Consider the following 16,131-nt stretch of genomic DNA (forward strand, 5'->3'; position numbering starts at 1 on the left):
TAAAGGCAGATGTACCTTTGTACAATTGTACCTTTGATTAGGATGTTGCTCAAATAAATCGAAATACACCAATAAATAAAAATATATTAAAGATGTGGATATTGATGTCGTTGTTAAATTTCGATGGTGAAATACTATAATTTTGTTAAATGCATTACATTAAAAATATTAATTTTAAACCAAATTTCTGAGAATCAAATCAAGCTAGAAAGGTTAAATATTGCTAATTTTCAATTTCTTTTTACAGGTCATAACATAAATTTTCAGGTGTTATATTTTGATTTTATAATAATTATAAACAAATTTGTGTTCTATATTTTGTTTTTGATTTTACATCATAAAAAAAGGAAGATCGTAGATACAAAAATACAGATTAGTTCATAAAATATATATTTATAAAGACAAATTGACTAGAACTTGATAAAAACATTATAATTCAAAATTCCAAGGAATACAAACTATACCATCAGACAAAACTGAATAATAGGAAGCAATATTGAGATGAATGTCTTTTAAATGATACAATGATTCTTTGTTATCTAATAACTTCTCACAACACTTGATCATTTTCTCTGGAGTGACATTGTCGTCCTTCAATAGTGCGGATAATTTTAGTTCAACAACGCATCTGTTCACCAATGTTTTCTCCTTGTGTTTGTCACTAAAAATTAAATAACGTATTTTAGCTAGTAGTTAGAAAAATAAATACTTCTAACCTGTTATATTTTTCTATGCGCTTCCGGGCTTCGACCAAATTACTCGTTATAAAATTCACCAATAACGTTCCTGGCAATGTGCACGGTACAATAAATTGACCGGTCGGTGAAACCATCAATGGCCCTGCTTCACTAAAAATATATATTAACAATTCTGTATTTATCAAAATTTAACAATTGTCTTTATACTTTTCCACCACTATTTCAAAGTCAGCTAAAGATGGAGGCCAAGATATTGGAAATGACCTTAATCCTCTGTAATCACTTAGAGCTGTGGTTAATTCTGATAGGTGTTTTTCATAATTACCAGCGACTATTTTTGGCATAAATTTCCTGTAAATGTAATCAAAATTTAACATGTTTCAACAATAAAAAACTGTTGTTTTTTAATATACTCAATGTTGTACAATAAAATTACCTTCTAACAACTTTTATATTTCTTAATACATGTGATAAAGACTTCTCAAAAAATGGAATCCTAAGCAAATGTTGATCATAGTTATTGATGTTTTGAATGAGCTAAAAATTTAAAAGTAATAGAGATAAGTGGAAGTATATAAATATGATTAACAACAACATACTTCTAACCAGTTTGATCTAACTTCCCCACTAAATAGCATTACATGCCCATCTAAACTTACACCAGTAAAATAAGAAAAAACTAGAACTCTACCTGAAACATTTAATTTACTTTTTTTTATTAACAAATAAAAATTTTCAATCTACCTCTTAAAGTTTCCATTGCCTTTGGATGCTGTTCCATTAGTGATCTAAAACTAAGAAGGCAACCTCTGAAATGTGTATCATTCCAGCCACAGTCCCACTTAATTTCCTTTAAACCCAAGTCCTCCACAATGTTTTTACACAATTTATTGATTTCTTCTTTAAATGGTCTGTGCTTCTCAGATTTTTCCAAGGCATCTTTATGATTTTTATGCAACCAGTTACGTAATTTTAATAATTCTTTAGCTTCTTTAATTTTGTTTCGAACAGCAGCATGAGCATACATTGGGTGATGCTCATTAATATTTGTAAAATCAAAGTCGTTATTTTTAAATTTAACATTTTGACTTGGTGGTGGCGGTGGTGGCGACAATTTATCAATATATTCTGTTTCTAAATTGCATGCCTTCAATATTTCAACAATAGCAGATCTTACATCTCTATGATTAATGTTTATTTTAACTGAGTGAAACGTAATTTTTTGATTCCTAGTTGCATCTTTTTCCTTTTTGTCTTTTACATAAAATAGCAAAGTGACAGGTTTTAGGGGCCTACCAAGTTTTAAATTCTGTAGTACAGAACTTAATGTTTTTAAAGAATTTTCATTTGTTGTCTGCAAAAATACAAAAATTATATTTTTTAAATTAAGGCAGATAAACAAATGTACCCTTTGATCAGGATGTTGCCCAAATAAATCTGGGTGCACTGAGAAGTAGAAAGGCCTTAATGCTGTGGATATTTCTGTCGTTGATAAATTTCGATGATGGAACAATATAATTTTGTTAGATGCGCTACATCTAAAAATATTGTTGTTAAGGCTAATTTCTAAAAAAAACACACATTATTAATTAATCTTACAAATTTTGTAATGATCGAAACATTTTATTTTATGTCATATTTGTTGGGTTAGGACATTTAAATGTCATACGGATAACCTCACTTTGTCAGTCAACAACATTAATTATCAAACAAAAATGAAACGCAGTTTTAGTAACGAAATAAATGAAGAAAATCAAAACAATAAAGGTTGGCAAGCTTATATTTTGCAACTTCGAAATTTTAATGATAATTATGTTTTTTAGTTGTTTTGGTGGAACGAAACGTTGAACCTAATGGAATTCCACTGGTGAATGCTTTGCGTGTTTCAAAACATACATATGAAGAAACTATGCAGTTGTCCGATGCACATAACAGCGCTGAATCTTTCATTCAGGCTAATGCACTAAACAAATTAGATGTTATTGGTAAACAGGTATGTATTATTGCTGTTTACACCAGACATGGACTTGAAGGTATTTCAAAATTAATTAATTGCAGATGCGTAATTTACAAAGTTTAATGGCAAATGTTATATCAGAGAGCAAATTAAACAATGAACTCCACAATGCTGCCTGTAATTTTGTAAAAAAACCTGGACAAGTCTACCATCTTTATGAGAGGCCATCTGGACAAAAATATTTTAGTATGCTATCACCACAAGTAAATCATTTTAATATATTTAGCATTTTAAATTGTACTTATACAATCTATTTTAGGAATGGGTTAATACACCACATCTATTTATTGGTAGTTTTCGATTAGAAGCTGATCAAAGCTGGACAAAAGCTGGAGAAGAAAATAATAAATATGAAGGAATTAATTTTCTTACCAATGTATTAAAAATACCTCAGATACAAGCATTGATGGATACTAGTTAAATTAATATTAATTTGACAATAAGTTTGTAAAAATATTGTTGACTGATATAAATTTTATTTTAAAGGGTCTTATTTCCTAACATGTATTAAAATACTAGAAAAAATTATAGATGGAAAATTAAATGTTCTGATAATGTATTATTGTTGTTACAAAATAAATCAATTTTTATACTTACTGTATAAAATAAAATGTCTATTTTAAATGAATTTATTTTAGTATTTTAATGTACTTCAAAAAACATTTAATTCTTGAATGTATGTTAAAATAATAAATTATGTTTTTTCTTTATTAATCGTCAATCAAGAGATACATTTATGTAGTAGAGTTACTAATTTTAATTCCATGAATAAATACATATTGTAATTACATCAATTTTATAATTTTACAATAAGGAATGCTTATATGAAGTGAAAAGGTTTCTTAATGTTCAATTTGATTATTCTAAGATATACATGATCTTCCAATTAAAATAACAAAGTTTTTGATATTTTAAGTCGTGAACACTATAAAATTTGGGAGTGTTAAAATGAATTTTCCAGCATCAAAATTGGTGGTTTTACAGACATCATAGTACCATCAATGTCAATATTTAAAAAAATATTTTTACTATTGGGTTTAGGTATAGGGCAATTTAATAGAAAAAAATATAGTTTTTTTTTTTCATTTTCCACTTTTAAGGAATAAGTTAAGTGAATATATAATTTGTGATGAAATTAAAATAACATTAAAAGTAACAACTTTATTGTTTCTGTAAAAGTTATATGCAACAAAATGTATTGCAGCATTAAATAATCAATAACAATTTAATTGGTATAATAAATAATTTACAATACAATACCAACTCTGCTGCAACTTTCGGAGTATCAACTCTTCTTCTAATTGTGTCCAACTAAGTTATTTTTCTTAACTTATTCTTATGTTATGTGCCACTTGTCCTATGTGCTAAAACCATTATAATACATTAATATATCAGTAATCAAACATACATAACAAATGATTCACTTACATGTTTTGGGTAGTCTTATAGATTCACCATCAGAAACGGTGACCTCGTGTGGCTGATCACGATAATTATAGATAATATGCAACATTTTTTCGTCACCCAATGCTGGATCGAAAAATCCAGGAAGTTCACTCTAAAAGTCAAATTATAAAATCACTTACATGTAAAGCACATCTTTATTATTAAAATAATGAAAACAATAACTACCTTTGTATGTTCATAAATCACTAATTTACTATCTTTAACCAAACACTGCACTGGTTTGGTAACATCTAAGACTTCATTAGATACTTCTGAATCTCCAGCTCCAGCTTCAGTATCTGCAATTTAAATCTCTTATTACCATACTGTGTATTATGGAAAATAGCCCCAAGTTTCAACCTAGAGATCTCAGAACATATTATCCTACCTAAGCAACAATAACCATTGAAAAACTCACCTATTAACTTTCCGTAAATCGCCTTGATTATTACTAATCCTTTTTTATTTTCTTCATCAGTTTTTATTCTATCATAAGTGGCAGTCATAAGTTCTTGTGCGGCTAGTGCTTCCTTTCGCTTTTCGATTAATTTATTCAGATTATTTTGCTTTTGTTTCTCGACTTTTTTACTTTTCTCTTCCCTGAGGAATGGTTCAACAAAACCTTTCTTGACAACAATGTACACAACAATGGGGACAACAGATGCATAAAATACAGGGGCAGGCATGATTTCTTCACAAAGATGAATAGGGAATGAGTAAACTTGACTAGCTCTTGTTAATCTGAAGATAAGACAGTAAAAAATTAATATTAATACTTATTTTAATATTGTTGTTGTGTACCTTATTTTTAACTTAACACCTGAAGGTACACCACAAGATACTGCAAATGACAGGTGGCTGTGCTTTGTAATTTTTTTTTCAGCTCCATATTCCAGAACTCCTCCGAATGTTCCGATTCTACAAACGTAAAAATGTTACATTACAAATCATAATTATTCAATTAGATTACTTGCTTAAATGCTAGTTTAACTTTTAACTCCCTTTGTAGCATTTTTCTGGTGTAATGCATGGAAATATGTGAATGGGGAAGTCCAACTTGGATTGCAAAATTGTACCTATTATTTTCTAAAAAATAAATGTTTGTATAACATCACAAAGATATGTGGTTATTTTTTAAATAAAAATACCTGTATCTCTAACTACAGATGTAGAAAATAAAGACCTTATGCCTCCATGGTATGTAAGATAGCCAACAGAATGTTTATCAATTTGCATTGCAAGCGCTGAAAACAATAGTTATAGTTATAGAGATGGAGAGATTAAAAATAAAACGTACAGAAAATATTTAATAACTAACAACTTACTAGACATTATACCAGGCCTGATTCCTTCAGGTGTAAATTGAAGTACAGTGCCACCATTCCAGAAAAATCGTTTTGATAGTGTCCTGAAACCTTTGAACGATAAACCTGGACCACTACCAGCAGTCATTTCAACTTCTGCCCAACTTTTATGGGAAAAGATATGCCTCCAGCTCAAATTAATACCACCTCCTCCTGTGCCATTTTGAGTTTGCAATGAACCAGCCAAAGTGCAAGTGTCCTTTTGTGTTAAAGGGAAATCAACAGATTGGGTGAACTGCATTGAAGATACTTCAATATTGGGAATTTTGGAAAGAAGATCCCTGAAAAGCAGATAATTAATCTATTAACACATAGCACAATTAATAACATACTCTTCAAACTCGTCATCGAATAAATCATCATCATAGGGATTGAACAAGTCAGTTGCATTAATTGCTACAGTTATGTTACCACTTGGATTTGTTCTTTGTTGTTTGCGACGTTCTGCCCTCTCTTCAGCCAGTTGTTCATATTCTGCTCTGATTTCAGCAGGAGTTTTTGTCCTTTGCACGATTTCCCAACCTTCAGTTTCCAACCCCTTCATCCCAAGGGAATCATAAATGGCCCTTTTATGTGGGTCAGAAAGAACTGGAATGAATTTTATATTAGAGTTTTTTTTCATATTAAAATTATATGTTCTCACTTTCATAGGCCCGTTTGGTTTTGTTAAATAATATCTCTGCTTTGGATTTTGCCTCAGAATCAACATGTTTATCAGGATGATACATCAAACTTAATCTTCTATAAGCATTGTTTATTTCTTCTTTAGATGCCTACAATTATATTAAATATAATTTTCACGTGAATATCCTATATTACACAATTATAAAAATAGATTTGAGGTTAGGAGACTCGTTAAATTTTTAAAAGAACTAAAATTTTAGGTTAATATCGAATGACGTTAAGCGGGCATTAATTCTTACCTCTTTTGGTAGATTTAGAAATGAGTAAAAATCCTCTTCCATAACATTTTCCTCGTCTGAATCCAAATCCATGTTTTCCGAGTGACAAGAAAAATCCTAATGTCAAGACGCAATTAATGATATAAATGCAAAACTGGCGACGTTATTTACAACAAAAATAGCTACTTCTCATCAATACAATTAAAATCGTGTAATATTGTTAATAAATGTAATTTGGAAAAATTTAGTGGCAGGCACGAATCTCATTTTCAAGGCGCCTACACTTTAGGCAACACACACACACTATTTACACTGTTCAGCTTATTCAATGCAGCCACAATAGATTTTTCTTCTTACAAGATGATGAGAACTGCCTGCACTGGTGTGTTCCTTTTGTTATATTTTCTTTTCAATGTTTAAATGCTTCAATGACGTAGAAATATATTTATATAAAATATTTTTTGTTATTGGGATGTGCGTTTAAAAAATATTAGTAAATGGATTTTTCTTCAACTAAAAAAATAGCAAATTTGTAAATTGAAAAGAAATTATGTAAAAAATAAAATTCATTTGTCAGTTATTTAAAATGTCAAGTTGATGTGAGGCTGACAGTGTGTTGGTGACATTGTAAATAAGGTTAAGTTTTGGTGTTTAGGTTAGGTTAGGTGTTTATTGTCAACGAAACATAATCAGAAACAGTACATAGATTTATCAAAAACATGTCGTCTGACTCGGGCTCAGATAGTGGCTCGAATAGGAGTAGAAGCGTATCTCCGACAAACGGTCCCGCCCCGACACCGGGACACGGCCTGGACCGGTCGGCCTCCAATTCACCGAACTTCAGCAGAAAATCCCAGGATTCCCAGTCCGAAGCGGGTTCTGCCAGATCACGCAGTGGCAGCCGATCAAGATCACAATCGCCAGCGTCGAATAAGTCCGGTTCTCGGCATTCGAACTCGCCCGGTTCGCAAGCTTCTGGACGTTCACGAAAATCTAGATCCAGGTCCGGCTCGGGAGATGCCGGATCTCAGAGATCCAGATCTGGCAGTGTGAATTCTAAACGGTCGGGGTCAGCAGACTCACAAACATCCAGAAGGTCTGGTTCTCAGGCTTCCCATGCATCTAAAAGGTCTGGTTCTCACAGGTCTAGGTCAGGTTCTGCAACATCAAACAGATCTAGGTCTGGCAGTGCGGGTTCTAGAAGGTCTGGCTCTCAAACATCCAAGAGATCAGGGTCACAGGCATCAAACCGATCAGGTTCACAAGCATCTAGGAGGTCTCAAGGATCGAATAGGTCTAGATCAGGGAGTGCGGGATCCAGAAGATCAGGTTCTGCAAGCCCTCACAGATCTCGATCGGGAAGTCCTGCATCTAAAAAATCCAGATCTAGGTCGGGAAGTCCTGCATCTAAAAAATCCAGATCTAGGTCTAGAAGTGGAGAATCACAGAAATCAAGATCAAGGTATCTATCAGTTGATCACATTTGAAATTCCAATTAATATCAATTTTTGATTTGAATATCAGTATCTAATTTATTATGTTATTTTTTAAGATCCCGTTCCAAATCCAAGTCCAGGGCTGGCTCTCAGGATCGCAGTCGATCCGGCAGTCCTAATTTGGAAATAGACGATGGTGGATCGCCGGGCGATAAAAGGAAACACGAGGGATCCGAAGAACCTGAAACGAAAAAGAAGCAGAAGTCAAAAATCATCGATTCAGATAGTGAAGACGACGATGAACAACAGAAAGGTGAAAAGAGTGTGGCAGCTGCTGACATTTTCGGCGACGCTGACGATATTAGTAGTGAAGAAGAAAAAGAGGAAGAAAAGGCGGACTCAGATAGGGATGATAGAAGGCGGTCAGATGATGATGAAGATGAGAGGAGATCTGATGATGATGAAAATGAGGCTAGAAATAATGTTATCGAAGATGTAAGTTGTTTTTATAACGGTGTTATTAATTTTACACTTCATTATTTATTTCTAGGATGAAGAAAAAGAAGCTGAACCTGAACCCATTCCAGAAACTCGTATCGACGTGGAAATTCCGAAAATTAGCTGCGATTTGGGCAGGGACATAAATTTTGTCAAACTACCTAATTTCTTATCCGTCGAGACTAGACCCTTCGATCCTGAAACGTACGAAGATGAAATCGATGAAGAAGAAACACTTGATGAAGAAGGTAGAGCAAGACTGAAATTGAAAGTAGAAAATACGATTCGGTGGAGAGAGTACTTGGATGACGAGGGTAATACGAAAAAAGAGTCAAATGCTCGCATTGTTCGATGGTCAGATGGGTCTTTCAGTTTACATCTAGGTTCAGAAATTTTTGATGTGTATAAACAACCATTACAAGTAAGGAATTTAATAACTAAATTATAAATATATATATAAATTGTTATTGTTTTCAGGGTGATCACAATCACTTGTTTATCAGGCAAGGTACAGGTTTGCAAGGTCAGGCCGTTTTCCGCACAAAACTAAGTTTCAGACCGCATTCGACAGAGAGTTTCACACACAGAAAGATGACATTGTCTCTTGCCGATCGCTCACAAAAAACAAGCGGCATCAAAATTTTATCACAAGTTGGATTTGATCCAGATCATGACAAGGCTTTGAAAATTAAGGTTTGTAGTACCATAATTTTGCCATTCTATAATAAAATAAAAATAATAATATTCATAAAATTAATTATTTCAGAAAGAGGAAGAGAAACTACGACAAACTGCAAAACAAACTAAACCAGTCAGGAAGAAGAAAGACGACGGACCCAGAGTACATATTGGAGGTTCTGGCGGTTTCACTAGAGAAGATGATGGTAGTGATGAAGATGGAGGTGGCATTTCTCTTAATGCTATTAAAAACAAGTACAAATCAGGTTCTGGAAAAGGTAATTACATATATAAATTATATCATATATCTTTACTAACTTTATTAAATTATTTTCAATAAACAAGGAAAAAATGCTAAAGGTAATAATTACTAATATAAACAAAATGATTTTATAACAAAACTGTTTTAACACTATTTTATAAAAGATAAAATATTTGTAGGTGGAGCCATTTACTCTTCAGATGAAGAAGGATCTGACATTGAAGACAGAAGATCAAGGAAATTGGATAAACCAAAGGCACTTAAGGATTCTGATGATTCTGAAGATAGTGATTAAGTATTAATGTTTATTATTGATAAGTTTTTTAATAAAATTACTATTTTATTACTAATCTTTTATTTAATAAAATATCAGTCTGCTGTCAGATCCTGTTGCTTGTGGACCTTCATGTGTGTATTTAATGTACCTTTTTGAGCAAATGCTTGACTGCATATGGTACAGGTGTAAGGTCTTTCCCCTAAAAATATTATAATTCTCAAATAATGGTTGGTACTTTATTTACAAATGTTACCTGTGTGTGTCCGTATGTGTTTCTTTAAGGTTCCTTTAATGGCAAAACTTTTTCCACAAGTGGGACATAAATATGGTTTTTCACCACTATGTATCCTCATGTGTACAACAAGACGTCCACTTTGATTAAATTTCTTGTTACATATTTTGCATTGCATTGGTTTTTCACCTGGAAAAAATTATTTATAAAATTGAAATACTTTAAATTGCCAAAAAACAAAATTTTTACCTGTATGGGTACGAATATGGGAAGTGAGACTGCCAGCTTGGGGAAAATCCTTTCCGCAAATTTTACACGTAAATGGCCTTTCTCCTGTATGAGTCCTAGTATGTGTCATTAGAGTTCCGGGTGCTGCAAAACGTTTCTCGCACCAACGACACTCATATGGTCTTTCCCCTTAAAAACTTGTACATTTTATTAACTGTCTATGACCCTTGCAAACATACCATACCTGTATGACTGAATGAATGGATTTTTAGATTGTGTGCTTGTTTAAAACCTTTTCCACAGATACTACATAGATATGGGTTTTCTTCAGTGTGAGTTAATTTGTGCCTTGCTAAGGTACTGTGGAACCTAAAGGTTTTGTTGCATACATCACAAGTTTTGGGTAAATTTCTCATTTTCCTTGTTATTTCCTGTTTGGATAGATTATTTACAGTAAAATTAGAATCTGTTCTAGACTCTTTCAGATATTTATCACACCGAGTACTACTGCAACAAAGTATAATTTATAAGGATTACTTAAACTATTTTGCAATATATTTAATTGTTTAAAGTAAACTACGAATATTTTTCATCTTATCAAAAAATTATATCTACCTATTTTTAGTTATATCACAGATTGCTTCATTTGAACTTGTATGAATATCACTTTTGTACAATTTTTGATTTGACTCATCCTAAAAATATACTAGAAGATAATAAATAATTTGTTATCAAAAAATTAATATTATATTTTACACAAATTAAAAACTTACAGAGGATGATGGATGGCTGGTATGGTGAAAATATACCACGTCTACAAAATTAATTGATTATGAATAAAAATTATTCAATTGTTAATTGTTGACCATACCATTATTAACTTCTTCAACAACACTGACTGATTCAAGTTTGTTTAAACATTGCTTTAAATGTGCTTCTGAATTTTCACAAAGTTGTCGAAATGAATATGCACTGAACATTTTTTGTGAACAACTCGAGCATATTTTTTCTGGTAACCCATCTTTTTCGTAAATCTAAAAGGTCATTTATATAGTATTTATCAATTTTTTTATTATTTATTAAAACCCACTGTTATGTTAGCACACAACATTAAAATTTGAGAGATTGACATTTCGTTGTCGATAGAAAATATCGACTTTAAATCTTCACTTTCTTTCAAGCAGGTTCTACAAATATTTGAGGCAGAATTGTGAGATAAAGATTCATAATTCATGATTTTGTACACTCTTCAAACAAATGTATAGTAATACCAGAAGATAACAACAGTGTGGCCATTCAGCAAACCGGGTTTCTCGGGTCCACGAAGTATAGATATAAGGAGTCCGAACGTAATGTTAAATAAATGGTAGCATTTTAGGAGACAAAAAGAATCTTTTGCCGGTAGAGCGCGCCAGTTTCGAAGAAGTACTCGTTTAAATCTTTACGCGGGTAATCTTGTTGATACTGACAGCTCTGAAAATATTATTTCGATAAATGTGAAATAAAATGTAAGTTTCAGGAAATTTTGAATTAAAAAAATAAATTAATGTTATCAACAGGTTTTTAAGAATTAAAATTATAGTTTATTTTTTGTCTCTATGTGTAAAAATAATATACCAGCACAAACTTGTGAGCACTACAAAAATAAAAAACAAAGGACCAATGCAATTTTTAACTTAGTATTTGAGATTTTATTTGTCAGAGAGTGATTGTATTATTTATTATTGATTAATTAATGTGTCTGTGTTTATATTTACTTTTTCTCATCATAGCCAGATCCACTACAAAAAAAGGTTCTTTCCAAACCGCTCATTAATTGTGAAACACAATCCATTGAAGAGATATTCACACCCATATCAATCGGAATATTTGTTTTTGCATTGGTAATCTATAACATAGTAATAATTTCATAGTGCTATTCAAGTCATTAATTCTATTTCAGCTTCTTACTGTAACTTTTAAATGTATATCAATTTTTGCATGACAAACTAGTTCCAATTTCGAATTTATATATGATAAAGAAATATTCGCATTTTTAATTATTGTCCAACTCCAATTTTTGCGTAGTGGTTGAGCTTCCAGAGTTTTCTTTATGAAATGAAAAGAAAACTTCTCAGGCTCATTGATTGTCTCAGGCTCATTCGTTGTCTCAGGCCGAATTACTTCGTTTAGGGGTTCATTAACAATACTTGTCTCAATAGCATGTAAGCTACAGTCACTAACTACATCATCGATAATTATATCAGAAGTATTTAGAGAAACATCATCTGATAGCAAGCTCTCATTATTTTCTTTATCGTTATTAGCTCTATTACACTTTGGTACAGTTTTTTTTCGTAGATAGAACTTTCTCATATTCATACACGTATATACTACCATCCGCTAAAATCTCCTGATTACTTTTAATCACATCTTCAGGATTAAAATGTAATTCGCATACGTAACTAGTAGTTTTTAAATCTTGATTAACAGCAAAGTTCCATTTCTTACGCATTTCATCATCCTATAAAAAAAATAATTACTTCTTAATTACATAAGATACATAAAATAAAAATATTTTTCAAATTATATTTTAATATAGCGCAAATTAATAAATTAAATATTTATTAACAACACTGATTTTTAATATTATTTTTAGGTTACTCACTTTCGGCACTTTGAATAAACCCACTTTCCCTACATTTCCACTTGCCTTTCGGCCACTGAGGCAACCATGAACAGCACAACACCTTCCCATTTTTTTATTGAGACTATTTTTAAAGAATTAAATTAATATTTTATACTTAGTTTTATAATTTTAATAATTTCAACATTTGCGAGCCAGCGCGTATTTACGTGTGACAATAATAAAACATCGGTACGTCCTGAACATTTGCGCAGCCAGTGGCAGAAAAGAGAACTATGATCTGGGTTTAATTTTGTATACCACGAATACTGCGGAAAAGCCTATACCGTTCAGTGTGGCCATTCAGCAAACCGGGTTTCTCGGGTCTAAGACGATTTTGGAGTGCTCGTTTTCGTTCATCATGTTCGGTTTCCGAATCGAAACGCGACTGCCGTGGATACGCATGCTGTTTTTACCATTAGTTTTTTCCAATTTTATATTTACCTGCAAAGCGTTTTAAATAAGATTTGCGGTCGGCATAATTGACGACCTTGCATTATTAGAATAAAATTTTGGAGTCGGTGTGAATATAGTACATTTTTGTTTCAATATAATTATGAAATTAATAATATAACTACAATTATAAAATAAACAATGATAATAATGTAATAAACAATCAATATTTATTTATGGTTAATTTAATTGTAAAAATATATTATATAATTATTAAAATAATACTGAGAGAAATACTATGATTTTGATTTCAAACACAAATGTGTTAATTAACTACCCGTTTTGTTAATATTAATATTGTTCACCGTACAAATTGTTCATTAAATTCTAAATTATTTAATACAAATGTATATTTAAAACTATTAAAAATAATTATATAGTAGGAACATTATTGCAGATATCATATTATTCGGTTTTAGGACTATAAAAAAGGACAAACGTTTATTTTATATCTAAAGTGTGGAAAATAATATTCAATTATAAAATTACTGATAAATCTTAAACATTGGTACTTTTTAGAATAAATTTGGTATAGATTTTATTAATTCCACAGCACGACTCGTTCAATAATAATCATAATAACAATTTAGTTCAGATTAATGAAAACCAAAAGAGAAATTTTCTTTTATATTTGAAGAACTTCAAATTATTTACTGAATTATTAAGTTTGTTTGAACTGATTTCAAATGTTAATATTAAAAAAATATGTTGATTAAAAATAAATGTTGTATTTAATTGAAATATTAAACGAGAACTTTAATCATACAATATCATTAAATATAATTATTTGACTTTTTTAATAAAGAATCATTTTATAACTTGAAATAATTTACTTTTATTATAGTGGAAATGGAATACATAAAGATAAAATTATAATATTTATAATATTTTATTTTGCTGATGGAATATTCTCTTTTACTTTCTTAAAACATAGTTTTTATTAAGAACAATTCAAGCAATTCGTCAAATTATATATCAACAACAATGTTGAAGATTCGCATCGAGTTCCATATATTCAAGTTTGTGTAACGCTATAAGAAACAGACAAAACTCTTGTTTACTTCGCTGCTAATGTATTATAAACATGTGGGTCCAAGCAGTTCCGTTCCGATTCAGAAACCGAACCGTGCCGAGTCCAAAGGTGCCGAACGTGTCTCACAAAAATATCAAGTTCAGAGGGGTACGGTTTGCTGAATGGCCACACTGCAATGCACCGCAAGCGATTTTGAATTCGAGGTGTAACTGCAGATCTGACGCTGACTGTACTTGATTAACAGTAGAACGTTGTTCATCCTCAATTGGCTCGGGGGACGAAAAGACGATTTTCAGTCGAAATTGTCCAATGAATCTTCAGGTGGTCCAATAGCAGGCTGAAGACAGGTGACTTCGGATTGGTTCAGATTCACCACAAGTTGTAGAAACAAACCGAAAATTCAGATGATTTCCGTTGATGAATCCTGTTCACAGCGCCAGTTTTGGATGTTGGTTTTGAGTGAATAAAATTCAGTAGATATTTTAACTGATTTATTACACTAATCGTTGGTAGGTTACAACTAGATTGTTACAATCTATCAACTAAAAGGCAAGTGCCGGTGTTACTGCTGCCGGGTTCAACGTAAGTTTGGTACGTCCGGTTGTCCAGGGTAAAATGCCTAGTCAGCGGACGTAACTCGCTTGACTGGCTTTTCCCCGAGAATTAATCCCATTTCAGGGATGCACTGAAATGTTTTTGGAATGGTATTACAGATTATCGAAGGACCTCTCTTAACTTGAGAGGGAATACCTACCTTCAAAATGTTATTAGACCAATTATACAACTCATGAGGCAAGAAATGGGAAAACATTTCAGTTCTATGGACCATAATGCACGCCCCACAGCTCAAGAAATATCCAAAATGCGTTAAAAGAAGCAAATGTGCAAATATTGAATGCTAAGTCAAGCAATTTTAAGGAGACTAAATCCACCTACAACAGGAGTTGTAGGTGGATTTAGTCTGAGGAGAGAAGCTAATTGTAACAATTCAAATAGGATGGATTAAGCCCTATTCTAACATTTTGTCAAGTTAGTTTATACCTCCTCGTGATGTTCGAATCCTGTGTGTAACTTGATTGGTGACTCATCTGTTTTCTTCTGAGATTAGATTATTGGTTCAAATGATTTCGGAAATATGTTTAGTTTAGTTTCTTTTTCTTTTATGTGGAAATTATACGGCTCGAAATTATTATAGGCTTTGTATGCTTTTAACGGGTAAAGTAAGGAAAAATTCGTCATCTGATACATTTAATTGTTGTAGGAATTGTCGTCATTGTGGTGAATATGTTGGGAATTTGTTTTTGAATTAATAAATTATTACTAGTCTGAAGATAGAGTATCTTAATATTTAAATTTGGGGTAATTAAAATGTTACTAGGAATAGCTAGTTTTATTTGTAGGGTTTACATGTTATCTACTCCTACTATACCGTCGAAAATTTCGTGAAATTTGAATAAATTTAATGTTCACATCTAATTACTATTAAATGCTGGGAATGCCTTTATTTGCATGACCTCGACGTGTTTGAATGATGCAAATGCTGTTGTTAACAAAAAACGTTTCTATAATTATTTTACGGGGGAATTATTTATGAGCATTAAAGAATTAAGGAAACATTTTGTAGGGTCTGTAGTAGTTTTAATTGAGGGTTTTTTATTTAGATGTAAAGAAGTTTTTCCGTTGGGATTTGTTTGGAATTCAATTACTCTATGAGTTTAGAATATTGATGGTTCCGAAAATTTTCTAATAAGAAGCTATTTATAAGTAGTCTCATTTTGGTTGTTTTTAGAGTCATGTAGAGTATTGTTTTCTAAGATGTAAAGGTCTTCGGATTGAAAGTTAAGTGACTGAATGTTGGAGAAATTTTGACGAGAATTATTGTTTTGGCTTGAATGTGGGATACACCATTCATTACTGTAGGACAGGGAAGGCGAACCAATGG

At 31.6% G+C, this 16,131-nt stretch overlaps 5 protein-coding genes across 8 annotated transcripts; 2 read left to right on the top strand and 3 right to left on the bottom strand.

Annotated features, from left to right (window-relative positions):
- Positions 1 to 373: 373 nt before the first annotated feature.
- Positions 374 to 2,398, bottom strand: LOC109605852 (T-cell activation inhibitor, mitochondrial). The gene is made up of 8 exons (XM_020022451.2): positions 2,298 to 2,398; positions 2,107 to 2,236; positions 1,443 to 2,052; positions 1,298 to 1,389; positions 1,135 to 1,235; positions 906 to 1,049; positions 717 to 848; positions 374 to 661 (listed from the first exon to the last, which is right to left on the bottom strand). Exons 1-8 carry the CDS (start codon positions 2,318 to 2,320, stop codon positions 430 to 432), a joined length of 1,464 nt encoding a protein of 487 aa, XP_019878010.2. The 5' UTR covers positions 2,321 to 2,398; the 3' UTR covers positions 374 to 429.
- Positions 2,352 to 3,343, top strand: LOC109605851 (uncharacterized protein C1orf50 homolog). Its single transcript, XM_020022449.2, has 4 exons — positions 2,352 to 2,465; positions 2,522 to 2,691; positions 2,757 to 2,918; positions 2,975 to 3,343. Exons 1-4 carry the CDS (start codon positions 2,414 to 2,416, stop codon positions 3,134 to 3,136), a joined length of 546 nt encoding a protein of 181 aa, XP_019878008.2. The 5' UTR covers positions 2,352 to 2,413; the 3' UTR covers positions 3,137 to 3,343.
- A 518-nt stretch (positions 3,344 to 3,861) lies between these two features.
- On the bottom strand, positions 3,862 to 6,678 carry LOC109605856 (dnaJ homolog subfamily C member 11). The gene is made up of 11 exons (XM_020022457.2): positions 6,449 to 6,678; positions 6,169 to 6,298; positions 5,858 to 6,113; positions 5,487 to 5,806; positions 5,310 to 5,405; positions 5,136 to 5,247; positions 4,963 to 5,079; positions 4,580 to 4,902; positions 4,348 to 4,460; positions 4,144 to 4,273; positions 3,862 to 4,079 (listed from the first exon to the last, which is right to left on the bottom strand). Exons 1-11 carry the CDS (start codon positions 6,518 to 6,520, stop codon positions 4,057 to 4,059), a joined length of 1,692 nt encoding a protein of 563 aa, XP_019878016.1. The 5' UTR covers positions 6,521 to 6,678; the 3' UTR covers positions 3,862 to 4,056.
- A 323-nt stretch (positions 6,679 to 7,001) lies between these two features.
- Positions 7,002 to 9,651, top strand: LOC109605855 (another transcription unit protein). Its single transcript, XM_020022456.2, has 6 exons — positions 7,002 to 7,889; positions 7,980 to 8,358; positions 8,414 to 8,782; positions 8,839 to 9,054; positions 9,128 to 9,317; positions 9,481 to 9,651. The coding sequence occupies exons 1-6, from the start codon at positions 7,147 to 7,149 to the stop codon at positions 9,594 to 9,596; spliced, it is 2,013 nt and encodes a 670-aa protein (XP_019878015.1). The 5' UTR covers positions 7,002 to 7,146; the 3' UTR covers positions 9,597 to 9,651.
- LOC109605854 (gastrula zinc finger protein XlCGF8.2DB) lies at positions 9,621 to 12,157 on the bottom strand. Of its 4 annotated transcripts, none has more exons than XM_049965946.1 (9): positions 11,989 to 12,157; positions 11,796 to 11,926; positions 10,910 to 11,072; positions 10,812 to 10,852; positions 10,654 to 10,733; positions 10,283 to 10,545; positions 10,060 to 10,227; positions 9,832 to 9,999; positions 9,621 to 9,777 (listed from the first exon to the last, which is right to left on the bottom strand). In XM_049965946.1, exons 3-9 carry the CDS (start codon positions 11,016 to 11,018, stop codon positions 9,671 to 9,673), a joined length of 936 nt encoding a protein of 311 aa, XP_049821903.1. In that variant the 5' UTR covers positions 11,019 to 11,072; positions 11,796 to 11,926; positions 11,989 to 12,157; the 3' UTR covers positions 9,621 to 9,670. The 4 variants fall into 4 exon arrangements, with proteins under 4 accessions (XP_049821903.1, XP_049821902.1, XP_019878012.2 ...); XM_049965945.1 differs by lacking the exons at positions 11,796 to 11,926; positions 11,989 to 12,157 and adding exons at positions 11,129 to 11,225; positions 11,283 to 11,584; XM_020022453.2 differs by lacking the exons at positions 11,796 to 11,926; positions 11,989 to 12,157 and adding an exon at positions 11,129 to 11,584 and having other exon boundaries at positions 10,283 to 10,542.
- Positions 12,158 to 16,131: the final 3,974 nt, after the last annotated feature.

The sequence above is a fragment of the Aethina tumida genome, chromosome 4, assembly GCF_024364675.1.
Source record: "Aethina tumida isolate Nest 87 chromosome 4, icAetTumi1.1, whole genome shotgun sequence".
Lineage (NCBI taxonomy): Eukaryota > Metazoa > Arthropoda > Insecta > Coleoptera > Nitidulidae > Aethina > Aethina tumida.

Coding starts and splice junctions, on each gene's coding strand:
- LOC109605852 (XM_020022451.2), bottom strand. CDS start 2,320: ATGTTTCGATCATTACAAAATTT. Junction 1,390..1,442: donor GGCAATGGAAACTTTAAGAG/GTAGATTGAAAA, acceptor TAAATGTTTCAG/GTAGAGTTCTAGTTTTTTCT. Junction 849..905: donor TTTGAAATAGTGGTGGAAAA/GTATAAAGACAA, acceptor ATATATTTTTAG/TGAAGCAGGGCCATTGATGG.
- LOC109605854 (XM_020022452.2), bottom strand. CDS start 11,272: ATGAATTATGAATCTTTATCTCACAATTCTGCCTCAAATATTTGTAGA. Junction 10,546..10,653: donor TGTGATATAACTAAAAATAG/GTAGATATAATT, acceptor ACTTTGTTGCAG/TAGTACTCGGTGTGATAAAT. Junction 10,228..10,282: donor CCATTCATTCAGTCATACAG/GTATGGTATGTT, acceptor CAAGTTTTTAAG/GGGAAAGACCATATGAGTGT.
- LOC109605856 (XM_020022457.2), bottom strand. CDS start 6,520: ATGGATTTGGATTCAGACGAGGAAAATGTTATGGAAGAGGATTTTTAC. Junction 4,274..4,347: donor TGATTTATGAACATACAAAG/GTAGTTATTGTT, acceptor TTTGACTTTTAG/AGTGAACTTCCTGGATTTTT. Junction 4,080..4,143: donor TATAAGACTACCCAAAACAT/GTAAGTGAATCA, acceptor TAATGGTTTTAG/CACATAGGACAAGTGGCACA.
- LOC109605855 (XM_020022456.2), top strand. CDS start 7,147: ATGTCGTCTGACTCGGGCTCAGATAGTGGCTCGAATAGGAGTAGAAGC. Junction 8,783..8,838: donor TGTATAAACAACCATTACAA/GTAAGGAATTTA, acceptor TATTGTTTTCAG/GGTGATCACAATCACTTGTT. Junction 9,055..9,127: donor ACAAGGCTTTGAAAATTAAG/GTTTGTAGTACC, acceptor TAATTATTTCAG/AAAGAGGAAGAGAAACTACG.
- LOC109605851 (XM_020022449.2), top strand. CDS start 2,414: ATGAAACGCAGTTTTAGTAACGAAATAAATGAAGAAAATCAAAACAAT. Junction 2,466..2,521: donor AGAAAATCAAAACAATAAAG/GTTGGCAAGCTT, acceptor TATGTTTTTTAG/TTGTTTTGGTGGAACGAAAC. Junction 2,692..2,756: donor TAGATGTTATTGGTAAACAG/GTATGTATTATT, acceptor AATTAATTGCAG/ATGCGTAATTTACAAAGTTT.